This window comes from Humulus lupulus, chromosome 5, assembly GCF_963169125.1.
Source record: "Humulus lupulus chromosome 5, drHumLupu1.1, whole genome shotgun sequence".
Taxonomy (NCBI): Eukaryota; Viridiplantae; Streptophyta; class Magnoliopsida; order Rosales; family Cannabaceae; genus Humulus; species Humulus lupulus.
Window position 1 is genome coordinate 51803028 of NC_084797.1, and position 12232 is coordinate 51815259.

General features: G+C 42.6%; 1 protein-coding gene across 1 annotated transcript; it reads right to left on the bottom strand.

Annotated features, from left to right (window-relative positions):
- Window positions 1-537: 537 nt before the first annotated feature.
- LOC133780405 (carboxylesterase 1-like) lies at window positions 538-1862 on the bottom strand. The gene has a single exon (XM_062220171.1). The coding sequence runs from the start codon at window positions 1768-1770 to the stop codon at window positions 805-807; it is 966 nt and encodes a 321-aa protein (XP_062076155.1). The 5' UTR covers window positions 1771-1862; the 3' UTR covers window positions 538-804.
- Between the last annotated feature and the right edge of the window lie 10370 nt (window positions 1863-12232).

Sequence of the window (12232 nt, forward strand, 5' to 3'; positions counted from 1 at the left end):
TTTACATTGTTGATTATCTAAATTGTCATTTTCTATAATTTTTTAATTTATTTAGGAGTGTATAACTTTAATATAGTGGTATATATATTCGAGTTGTTTAATTAGTTTTTATTTTAAAGTTATAATGATTTTTTAAGATTTTTATGGGTTGTTTGTACATTATTTTTCAGCTAGTGTATATGTTTTTTATGGTATGATATATCAATTTTTTTTATGACATTTAGTTTTTATTTTATTATAATGGTAACATATAATTTTGTATCATAGTATATATATTTTAATGATAGTATATAATTTTTTAGCATAGTATATACATTTTGAGTAATAATTTTGTAAGTTTTGTTGGTATATTAATTTTCAACTCAGTATATGTATTTTGTGGTATAGTAAAAATCCATAAAAAACGAAAAAAAAATATCAAAATAACTTTAAAATAAAACTAATACACATATATCATAATATTAAAATATTGTGTAATATGTAATTTTAATTACTACAAAATTAATAACATGATCATTTACTTATTTTCACGCCCAATTAAATTTTGCACCAATTCCCACAATACAATCCTTATTTACTAGCAATTATCAACCAAAACAACTGACAAAACACAAAATGCAACTTAAAATAAATTTTGCACAATATACAAAATTGAAAACATGGAAATTTACTTATTTTCATCCGCAATTAAATTATGCACCAAGTCCCAAAATTCAATCCTTATTTACTAGCAAATATCAACCAAAACATTAACACAAAATACAACTTAAAATAAAACTAATGATATCGTCTCCAAGCAGATCTCTAATGACACATGAAACTTTTTATAGCCAAGTTGAGTAGCTTCGCCTTGGAGGAGTCAACCACCTCAACCCCATGATATCCTCCAACACCAAAGTGACCTACCACCTTTACACCCTTTCTCTCTAACATTTTCATAAGTTCAATCTGACGGTCATAAAGTGGGTCCCCATCACATCCTGCAACCATTACCTTCCATTCCGACGACTTGATAATCTCCAAGGCCTTTGAACCATCATTCACCGTCGGATTCGAATACACGTGATCACGGTCAGCTCCCTGAGGCAAAGCCAGCTCCCACATCAAATCACTAACACAAGGCGGAAGAACAGCGTCATTGACCAGCCTCAACTCCGACTCACATCTCTGAACCCCACCAAAGAATGGCTGATGTAATATCAACCCACGGATCTTCATGGGCCCGAGATGTTGGGCCTCAGCCGTAGCCCGAAGTCCAGCATGGTATGCTATTGTCCCTCCGGCACTGCCCCCCATGATGAAGCAGTTTGACAAATCAGCGTGGTTTCTCAACCAATCATCTTCGGCGGTTCTGATACTATACAGTGCGTCCATGGCGTCTTCGAACGCCGCCGGCAGGCGGTGCTCCGGAGCTAGACGGTACTCGACAGAAATCACAACGGCAGAGATTTCGGAAGCTAAGTTGAAAGCGTAATTATGAGCAAGGGTTGAGGCTGCACTGAAAAGTATGAACCCACCCCCATGGAAATAGACAATGAGAGGTAGTAGGAGTTTATTATCCAGTGCATTCCGGGGTATGAAAACTCTGAGCCAGGTGGATTTTGACTGGTCAAGGGTGATGTCTTTGGAAAGAACTATAGGTGCACTAGATACAGTGGGATCAGGTGCAGTGGGAGCATCTGGAGGTCTGTATAATCGAGTGATTGTTCCGTTGTCATTCTGTACAATCTGAAGTCTTTGGTAGGGATCGATTGTTATTTGGTCGGACATTGTAACGCTTTCGGTATATTAACTGAATCTTTTTCCGATGTCCTTTCTTTAAAATTGTTTAGAGCTTATAACAAATAAGTTGGTCGTGTAGAAAAAAAAGAAAACAAATAAGTTTGTTGAGAAATTTGGTGAGAAAAATCATTGCAACCACTACTGTACCTTAATTAATTATTATGCCATCATCATAACACGCAAAAGCAAATAATAATTTAATAAAAACAAATCTCTTGGAAGATATAACTTACCTAATCACCGTATAACAAATTATTTGACATGTGTCCAATATCATACGACCTCACATTTTATAATAATTTAGCAATACACCTAATAAATATTAAATTAAAATATATGGGACCCAACATTAAATTTCACCAATATCGACATGACACATCTTTGAGAATGAGTAGTATCCCTAGCAATTCTCATATTAATAATGAGAAAGGGAAAGCCAAATTAAACACCAATGTGTAGCTTTATTAATATTAATTAATTTCCATATTACATTTGCTTAAAGCAGTATTATGACTTTATACCTCAATTATTAAAAGTTGTCACGTTAGCGATCATCATTTAGGAATGGTTTAAGTATGAAAAATAACAATGGAGCTTTACTTGGATTTGAAAGCTCCAGCCCATGACGAATTCCTGGGATAAAATGAGTGATTACAGTAACACCTTATTTCTTAAGCATCTCCACAAACTCTAGTGGCGATCAATCAGAGGGTCACAGTCACCTCCTACAAAAAAAAAACGACACCCCAACTTATTAATTTCATCACAAATATCACACCATTGCTCATTCGCCATTGGATTAGAATACTTATGATCGCAGTCAATCCCGATTGGTAATCCAAGCCTCCACATCAGATCATTGAAGCTTAAAGGCAATGCCGGATCGTCAACCAACCTCAACTCGGACTCAGTCCTCATGACCCCACTAAAATACTGATGGTGAAATATTAGCCCTCGGATCTTCATTGGCGCAAGTTCATCGACTGCTATAGACGCACGCACTCCTGCATGGTAGGCTATGTTTCCACCAGCACTATTGCCCAAAAGAAAATAGTTAGATATATCAGCGAACTCACGTGTGCAAATCTCCTCAGTGCATTTAACCTAAACCAATGCTTCGACAACGTCATTGTATGCTTCCGAGAGGCAGTTCTCCGGGACTGATCGGTAGTGGATGGACACCATGAAGACGTCTAGTTACGCTGCCATTTTTTCGTAAAACTCATGGTTAGTAGAAGAAAAAGTAGTCGACAAGACGATGCCACCACCATGGTAGTATACGATAAGAGGAAGCTTGTTTGGTGTGGAAGAGTTATCTAGTGCTTTTGAGGGCATGTATAACCGCACCCCAATATTGCAGGTCAGGTTAGGCAAGACATCTTTGGATAGAACTGGGGAAAAAGATGTTTGATCTGCTGAGGCCAGGGTGCTTGGGATTGGTTTGTTGCTGTGGATGATGGTACCATTCACTACAACAAAATTGAGTTTTAGGGGCAACATGTTTTTGTCGCTGCTGATAGTGGAATTTTCAATATACAATGTTATAAGCGCACGACATCTGGTATTATTAATGGCGACATGTCGTCCCTAATAATACATTTATAAAAAATTTACTAAAAAATTATGTGATAAAAATTTGTAAGGATCATCATATTATCTGCAGGACATTGACAATATTAAGAGCGACATGTCACTCCTAATCTGATGGAGTAATTATAGCTGAATTCCCAGAATATACCTTGCCCAAAATTTCACTTTCCCAAATATTTTCTCCCCAAAATCTAACTACCGCCTCTAACCCATTTCCCCCCAAAACTTAGATCACCACTCATTCATTTCCCCTATCTCTAACACTCACTCACATCCCCCATTTTCCTCTCACCCATTTACACTAATGTACCCATTTCACCAATTTCGTTCTCACTTATTTCCCACTCTCACACACATTTTCTCAGTCCATTCCTTCTCTTAGTCAACTATGGGGATTGCATTTTATTTTATATTTTAATTTTTTTTTTATGTTTTTTTTCCTTTCTTTTTGTTTTGGTGAAAAGGGATCTCTCAATCTCACTACCCTCCCCTTTCACTATGGTCTCACTCTCTCAAGTATGGATGCTCTTTATTTTTTATTTTTTATAATTGCTATTTTGTTTTTTTTAATTGTCATTTTGGTCCTTGTGTTTTTCCCAAATACTCAATCATCCCCTGTGTTTTGTTAAATGGCAATTCAGTCCATATGTTTTACAAAATGGATCAAAATAGTACCCTATACCTGATTTTGGTCAAAATATTTGCAATTATAAGATCAATTCTTGGGTCGGTAATGATGTGATGGGTCTAGAGAAGCGCAGAAAGTTGTCGATGAGCGGAGAATGAAAGATTATATTTGAATGTTTTTTACAAAAAATGGGTATAAGGTACTATTTTGATCTATTTTTTAAAACACAGAGTCCAAATTGTCATTTAACAAAACATAGAGACCGATTGCGTATTCGGAAAAAACACAGGGTCAATCTAGTATTTTCCTTTTTTTTTTTAATTCTTTTTTTGTTTTGGTGAATATGGTTCTCTTAGTTTCTGTCTCACTCTCTCTCGGCTCACCCAGACCTTTCTCTAGTTAAGGTATGTTTATATTTATATAATTTCTGGTAATGTGTAGTCTTTTCTATTTTTATGTTATATACTTTACTACAAGAATTCATAAACGTGTGCTTGTAATCATCAATTTTTTTTCTTCTTTCTCTTTTGTTGTCATATTTCATTGTGCTCTCTATTGTACATTGTCTGATTCTCTCTGATAAAAATAGGTCAATTTTTTTCCTTTTATCTTTGTTTATATATATATAATTTTAGGTTATTTGTATGTATAATATGTAATATTTAAAGTATACAATTTGTATTTGTAATAACCAAGGTTATTATTTTCTTATAAGCTCCTTAAATATGATCTTAGGTTAGATTTAGTTATGACTTGAGTTGTGGAATAAAGATTGCTTTAAGCTTAAATTATTTAAGTTATGGTTTTATGACTTAGAAATAATTATAGTTTGGGTATAGTTTTATGAAGTATTTAAATGCACATGTTATTTGATGTATTAAGAAGTGAACAAGTGGTATTAAAATAAGTCAAAATATTAGAATTAAAATGAAAACCAAAATAGCCTAGTCTTAGGCTTGGCTCAAAAATAGGAAGGATTTGATTTTTTAAAAAAAAATTAAAGAAAGGCAAGATTAAATCTATTTGAATTAAGTGATTTTGTGTCAAGAAGTGTTAGATAAGTAAATGCAATTTTCTTAACTTTAGGGTGCTGTAACTTCGGGCCTAGTTTTGACCTATTTATCTAAAAAGTTGTAGATAATTTAATTAGCTATCCAATTGTGGATGCCAAAAATCCACCAATAAAAAAATTAAGGTTTACTCTCGCTAGCCACGGGCAAACCAAGCAACCCAATATCTTGCCACACGCGAGTCCCATGTCTCGTAGGAGGCCTTTGCGAAGATGCCCCTAGAGACCCGAGGGCCTTCCCATACGAGGCTGCCCGACATGCACAAGTACCTGCCAAGGCAACGAGGGCCTCACTATGCAAGGCTGCCCATGAGGGCCTCGCGACTCAGCTTCACACCCGAGCCTCCCACGCGAGGCCCCCATCTCGCCTCGAGCATGCGCATTCGAGCCTCCCACGCGATGCCCCCGTCTCACCTCGGCCATGTGCACTCGAGCCTCCTGCGCGAGGCCACGATCCGTGCCCAAGGGGTGTGCCACGCAAGGCCACCATGCGTGCCCAAGGGGCGTGCCACGCGAGACCCCCATGCGTGCCCAAGGGGCGTGCCACACAAGGCCACCATGGATGCCCAAGGGGCGTGCCATGCGAGGCCACCATCCGTACCCGAGGGGCGTGCCACGCGAGGCCCCCATGCGTGCCCAAGGGGCGTGCCACGCGAGGCCACCATGCGTGCCCAAGGGCTTGCCACGCGAGGCCCCCATGTGTGCCCAAGGGGCGTGCCACGCAAGGCCACCATGCGTGCCCAAGGGGCATGCCACGCGAGGCCACCATGTGTGCCCAAGGAGTGTGCCACGCGAGGCCACCATGCCTACCCAAGGGGCGTGCCACGCGAGGCCACCATGCGTACCCAAGGGGCGTGCCACGCGAGGCCCCCATGCGTGCCCAAGGGGCGTGCCACGCGAGGCCCCCATCCGTGACCAAGGGGCGTGCCACGCGAGGCCACCATCCGTGCCCAACGGGCGTGCCACGTGAGGCCACCATCCGTGCCCAACGGGCGTGCCACGCGAGGCCACCATCCGTGCCCAAGGGGCGTGCCACGCGAGGCCCTAGGGCCGACATATTCTTTGGAGGCCATCACACCATGCCACGCCATCAGGAGCACCCCACGGAAGCTCTCACGCCTAGCCCTCTTAACCTGACCAGCAAAGTTTAACTCTCACGCGTATCTTTTGGAATGTACTCGCAGACCTAAGGGAGTCAGCGTACGAATATGGTACCTCTGCCAGGCAAGTAGTGGGAACGCCAGGAGAGAGGAATGGAATATATGTTTGTGGCTAGATGTCAGAGTCGACACCACTACCACCTGCACCACTCCTCTGACATTCGTACGGTCAAGTAGTGGAGACATCCTCCAGGCACCTGTCCTTGTACTGGTTGCAAGACCACAATGTCTGAAACCACTCTCCAGACAGTGTACCTATGTACTTCCTGGTCTCCTAGACCACAATGTATCTAGGGCCATTAGAGCCCACTATATAATGAATCCCAATTCCACATGGAGAGGGGTTGGAAAATTGATTGTATGCTAAGGCTGTTAAGTAATATACAATTTCGACTCCATTGCAGTTCTACATTTTTACTCATTTAAGTTTTCTCCATCTTCTTCTAAGATACCTTTGGCAATATAGTCTTAAGTTTCTAACCTTATATCGTTGACGAGATTTCACCGTCAACAGTTTGGCGCCGTCTGTTGGAAGAACAAGCATCAAGCCAGTGTTCTTCCATCACTTCCAACAAAGAAAGATGTTAAGACGTTCAAAACGCCTACGGCAAATACAAGAGGTTGAGGTTTGCCGAGACGAAGTAGAGCGGAGGGCTTCCAAGAAAGACCCCCGTCCGCCTGAGCATGGAGGTGAACCGGAAGAACCACTTCCCCCAGGGGATGAGAGGGAAGCATCGTCCCTAGCTACCCAGCCCGACGGAGGTCATTTAGAGCCACTAGTGTATCCACTTAACCGGCCCCGGTTGACCCCACGCTCAGACCACCAGGACCTCGGTCCCTCGACGCACTGGCCAGGCAAGGGTCCCAGGGTACACTCGGTAAGTTTCAGCTCAAGGATGCGCTTCTACAAGGAAGAGATTCACGAGTTGCATAAAAAGACTCGATGGCTGGAAACCACGATAGAGAACATGCAGGAGGTTTTAAACGACCTTCTGCAAGGGAAGTCAAGCATACCCCTCCCTAAGCGTAAAGGGAAGGAGCATGAAAAAGGGGAAAGCACTGTCCCAGTAGACGATGGGGGAACCCAACTTTCCACCAGTAAAACCCCCCAGACAAAGTACCAGGGGGGACTTAGGCCAACGAAATGTCCCCAGGAGCAAAGGCGGAGGGAAGGTGATGGTCGTAAGAACGAGGCCGAAGTCCACTCAAAAGAGGCACCCCCTGGCCTAAGAAAAGAGCTCCATGGAGAGAGGTCAGAAGTAAGAGACGTACCCCCCGCGGTTCCCCCGAGGGACACAACCAAGGCAAGGGATCAGCCCGAGAACCCGCAAAACTCCTTATGCAAAAAGAGGAGGGGACTAAACACCAAAATGCGAAGCCCTCAAGGCAAGATCACCACTGCACTTGGGGGGCACATGGATGACAAAGAATTCAACCGTGATTCACCCTTCACAAAGGAGATTCAGGCTGAGCAAATGCCCACTGGCTTCAGAGAGCCTCGCATGACTCCGTACGAGGGTACTACAGACCCAAAATATCACTTAGACTCCTTCAATAACTTGATGAGGTTAAGAGGGGTCAACAACAAGGCAAAGTGTCATTGCTTCGTCGTTACGCTTAAAGGAGTGGCGTACAGGTGGTTCAAGAGGTTAAGGCCAGGAACAATCGAGTCATGGCAACAATTCTGTGATGAATTTCTTCAGCAACACCATGCAGCGTGTGATTACATCATGTCAACTACCAGCCTCGCTAACATAAAACAAGGCGAGAATGAAAGTCTGAAGGACTACATCCATAGGTTCAGTATAGAAGCAGCAAAGGTGGGAGGTTTAACCAAAGCGGAGCACAAGATGGCTATTACAGCCGGAGTTCGTCCAGGAAGCAAGTTGTGGGGTAACATGCTCAAAAGAGAAGTTACGAATTTGGATGACTTCGAGAGAGAGCACAGAAGTACATACGTGTGGAAGAGGGCCATAAGAACTACTATGTGGAAGAAAGCGAACCTTCCTCCAGTTGCCCTACTACCAATACGTCCGAAGATTCCATATAGAAGGGGGCGTCGTGCTAGAGGGGACGCTGGCCAAGTTTGAGATTGAATGAAGACCATCTAGCCATGAAAGTCCCGACTCGAGGGGAGATCACCTCAAAAATAGACGCTTGGGAAAAGGGTCTCCAAAGTAAACGCTTGAGAAAAGGGTCTCCAAAATAGACGCTTGAGAAAAGGGTCTCCAAAAATAGACGCTTAAGAAAAGGGTCTCTAAAGTAGACGCTAGTAAAAAGGGTCTCAAAGTAGACGCTTCCAAAAAGGGTCTCAAAGAAGACGCTTGCAAAAAGGGTCTCAAAGAGGACGCTTGCAAAAATAGTACTATGCCTAATGACAAGAAGGACGCTTCTCGCAAGAAATAATAAGCGCGCGCAAAAATAGATAAAAGGATAGCTAGAACCCAAAGGGTCAACATATCCTTATAGATACAACCAAGGAGCACCAAAGAGAGACCTATCGAACCCCCATTCGCGTGGGCTCAAAAGGACCTCAAGCATGAAAAATACAAAAAATAAAAATACGATAAAATATAAAAAGGAAGAGAAGAGTCTACAAGAACGCCTAAAGGCCTCCCTATAGACTGGGGGGCAAGTGTGGATGCCGAAAATCCACCAAGAAAAAAATTAAGGTTCACCCTCGCTAGCCACGGGCAAACCAAGCAACCCAATATCTTGCCCCACGTGAGCCCCATCTCTCGTAGGAGGCCTTTGCAAAGATGCCCCTACAGACCCGAGGGCCTTCCCATACGAGGCTGCTCGGCATGCACAAGTACCTGCCAAGGAAACGAGGGCCTCACTATGTGAGGCTGCCCATGACCCGTGCGCGTCTCGCGACTCGGCTGCACACCCGAGCCTCCCACGCGAGGCCCCTATCTCGCCTCGAGCATGCGCATTCGAACCTCCCACGCGATGCCCTCGTCTCACCTTGGCCATGTGCACTCGAGCCTCCCGCGCGAGGCCACCATCCATGCCCAAGGGGCGTGCCACGCGAGGCCACCTTGCGTGCCCAAGGGGCGTGCCACGCGAGGCCACCATGCGTGCCCAAGGGGCGTGCCACGCGAGGCCACCATGCATGCCCAAGGGGCGTGCCACGCGAGGCCCCCATGCGTGCCCAAGGGGCGTGCCACGCGAGGCCACCATGCGTGCCCAAGGGGCTTGCCACGCGAAGCCCCCATGCGTGCCCAAGGGGCATGCCACGCGAGGCCACCATGTATGCCCAAGGGGCGTGCCACGCGAGGCCACCATGCGTGCCCAAGGAGTGTGCCACGCGAGGCCACCATACGTGCCCAAGGGGTGTGCCACGCGTGGCCCCCATGCGTGCCCAAGGGGCGTGCCACGCGAGGCCCCCATTCGTGCCCAAGGGGCGTGCCACGCGAGGCCACCATCCGTGCCCAAGGGGCGTGCCACGCGAGGCCACCATCCGTGCCCAAGGGGCGTGCCACGCGAGGCCCTAGGGCCGACATATTCTTTGGAGGCCATCACACCATGCCACGCCATCAGGAGCACCCCACGGAAGCTCTCACGCCTAGCCCTCTTAGCCCGACTAGAAAAGTTTAACTCTCACGCGTATCTTTTGGAATGTACCCGCAGACCTAAGGGAATCAGCGTACGAATATGGTACCTCTGCCAGGCAAGTAGTGGGAATGCCAGGAGAGAGGAATGGCATATGTGTCTGTGGCTAGATGTCAGAGTCGACACCACTACCACCTGCACCACTCCTCTGACATTCGTACGGTCAAGTAGTGGAGATATCCTCCTGGCACCTGTCCTTGTACTGGTTGCAAGACCACAATGTCTGAAACCACTCTCCAGACAGTGTACCTATGTACTTCCTGGTCCCCTGGACCACAATGTATCTAGGGCCATTAGAGCCCACTATATAATGAATCCCAATTCCACATGGAGAGGGGTTGGAAAATTGATTGTATGCTAAGGCTGTTAAGTAATATACAATTTCGACTCCATTGCAGTTCTACATTTTTACTCATTTAAGTTTTCTCCATCTTCTTCTAAGATACCTTTGGCAATATAGTCTTAAGCTTCTAACCTTATATCGTTGAAGAGATTTCACCTTCAACACCAACGGTATAAAAATAACCTAAATCAAACTTTTATAGCTCCATTTACGTTAATTTTACTACAGAAGGGTCTAGAGTTACGAAATATAGGATATTAGTTTGGACCTTGACTAAAGTTTGAACCAAATGGAGACTATGTGGCATACTTGTTTATGATGTATCAACAATAAGAGAGTAAGACTAGGCTGGCCAAAACCCATATAGTGGAGGGAAGGTTTTATTTTTAAAATTAAGTTGAATAGTGTGGAGAAAATCAAGGAAGGGAGTTGGGGTTTGAAGCCTATAAATAGAGACTTACCCTTCACCATTTTTCTCACACTCAAAAACCTCTCATATCAAAATCCATAGTCCACTCTCTCCATTTTGCCACAAACACTCTACATAGCCATAGCCAAAACTCTATTCCTTTTAGTGTTTGGGATCTTTTTCTTCTATTTTCTTTATTTTGCCTTAAACACTATTGCCTTTCTAAACCCTATTATAGCCAAAATATTGAACCACATCAAGCCAATATATAGCCAAAATCTACCCAAGTATCCAAACTCTTGGTGTTGTTGTTGGAAATAGACATTAGAGAGAAAACTCGGGATTTCATCATTTTGGTTCTAGGTTGAAGGTATGAATTTATGAGGTTTAAAAAATTCTTGAAAGTATAGTTTTATTATAAGGCTCTAATATAAATATCTTATATTGTATTTAAGGTTGATTGGGCTTTTTTATAACAAGCAATCTCTTCTCTTTCTTTTTCTCTCCACACTCAAGGTAAGGAAAATAGGTTAGATTGTATGTATTATGATATGTTTATATGCTATGTTATGTTTATGTATATATATATTTTATGTTGTAGTCACTTGAGAAATATAGTTGCTTAGATAGCAAATGAATCCCAAGATTTTTTTATCATTATCATATATTAGAGTTATGATTAAACCTACCTCTATTAGTAGACAGAGGACCTAGATGGTTTATCATATACTATTTTGTGATGTAACGTACCTTGATTAGTAGATAGAGGACCTAGATGGTTTTATCACATACTACGGTAATGAGTTAATGGTCATTAATATTGTAATCCTATGTTTTATGTTTTACATTTTTACGTCATATGTTTTTAGTCTTATGATTTATTATATGCTTTAGTAGATTTTCCTTGCTGGGCATTAGACTCATTCCTTTTTATTTTAGATGGTCCAGGAAAATAAAGCTTGGAAGGCGGGACAGATTCATGGCAGCTTTGGCATGTGTATTGGGAGAGGACTGAATGAAGGGACTGATGGGAAAGATCGAGGGTGACATTTTGTTTCAAGTCTTTTTAATTAAGTATTTATGTTTTATTTCCACATTTAGTATTTGAACAATTAATTAAAGGTTTTGGTTTCTTTATTTAATAACAATGGGATCCCGTATTTTGGATTTTTATAATAAAGTTCTATTATTTTATGTATGCATTCCAAAATAATGGTTATGCTTAGTAGTTTTTAATGGTCTGAGGTCTTTAAGTTAGTCGGGTCATTACAGTTGGTACCAGAGTCACAGTTCATATGCATGATGTTCTCCTTGATACACACGCAAAAGCTCTGGTTCTAACCGCCAATGTAAGTGTTTAAGTTATGATTATTTTGTTTCTGTTAATAGATAACGTTTTAGTCATTATGTTTTAAGTCAAAAATGACTGGAGCTTTAACCTATCATGATATTCTAGCCATTAAGGCATTGAAAAGTGTTAGAGAACCAAGGGATACAATAGGGATGCTAGAATGAATCACTCAGAGATTGATCCTATTTCACAAGGAGATAGTTCACCTTCAAACCACTAAGCCAATTATGATGAGAGCCATGGAACAATATGTCTTAGTAATTAGGCTTTTTAAGGATTTTCCTT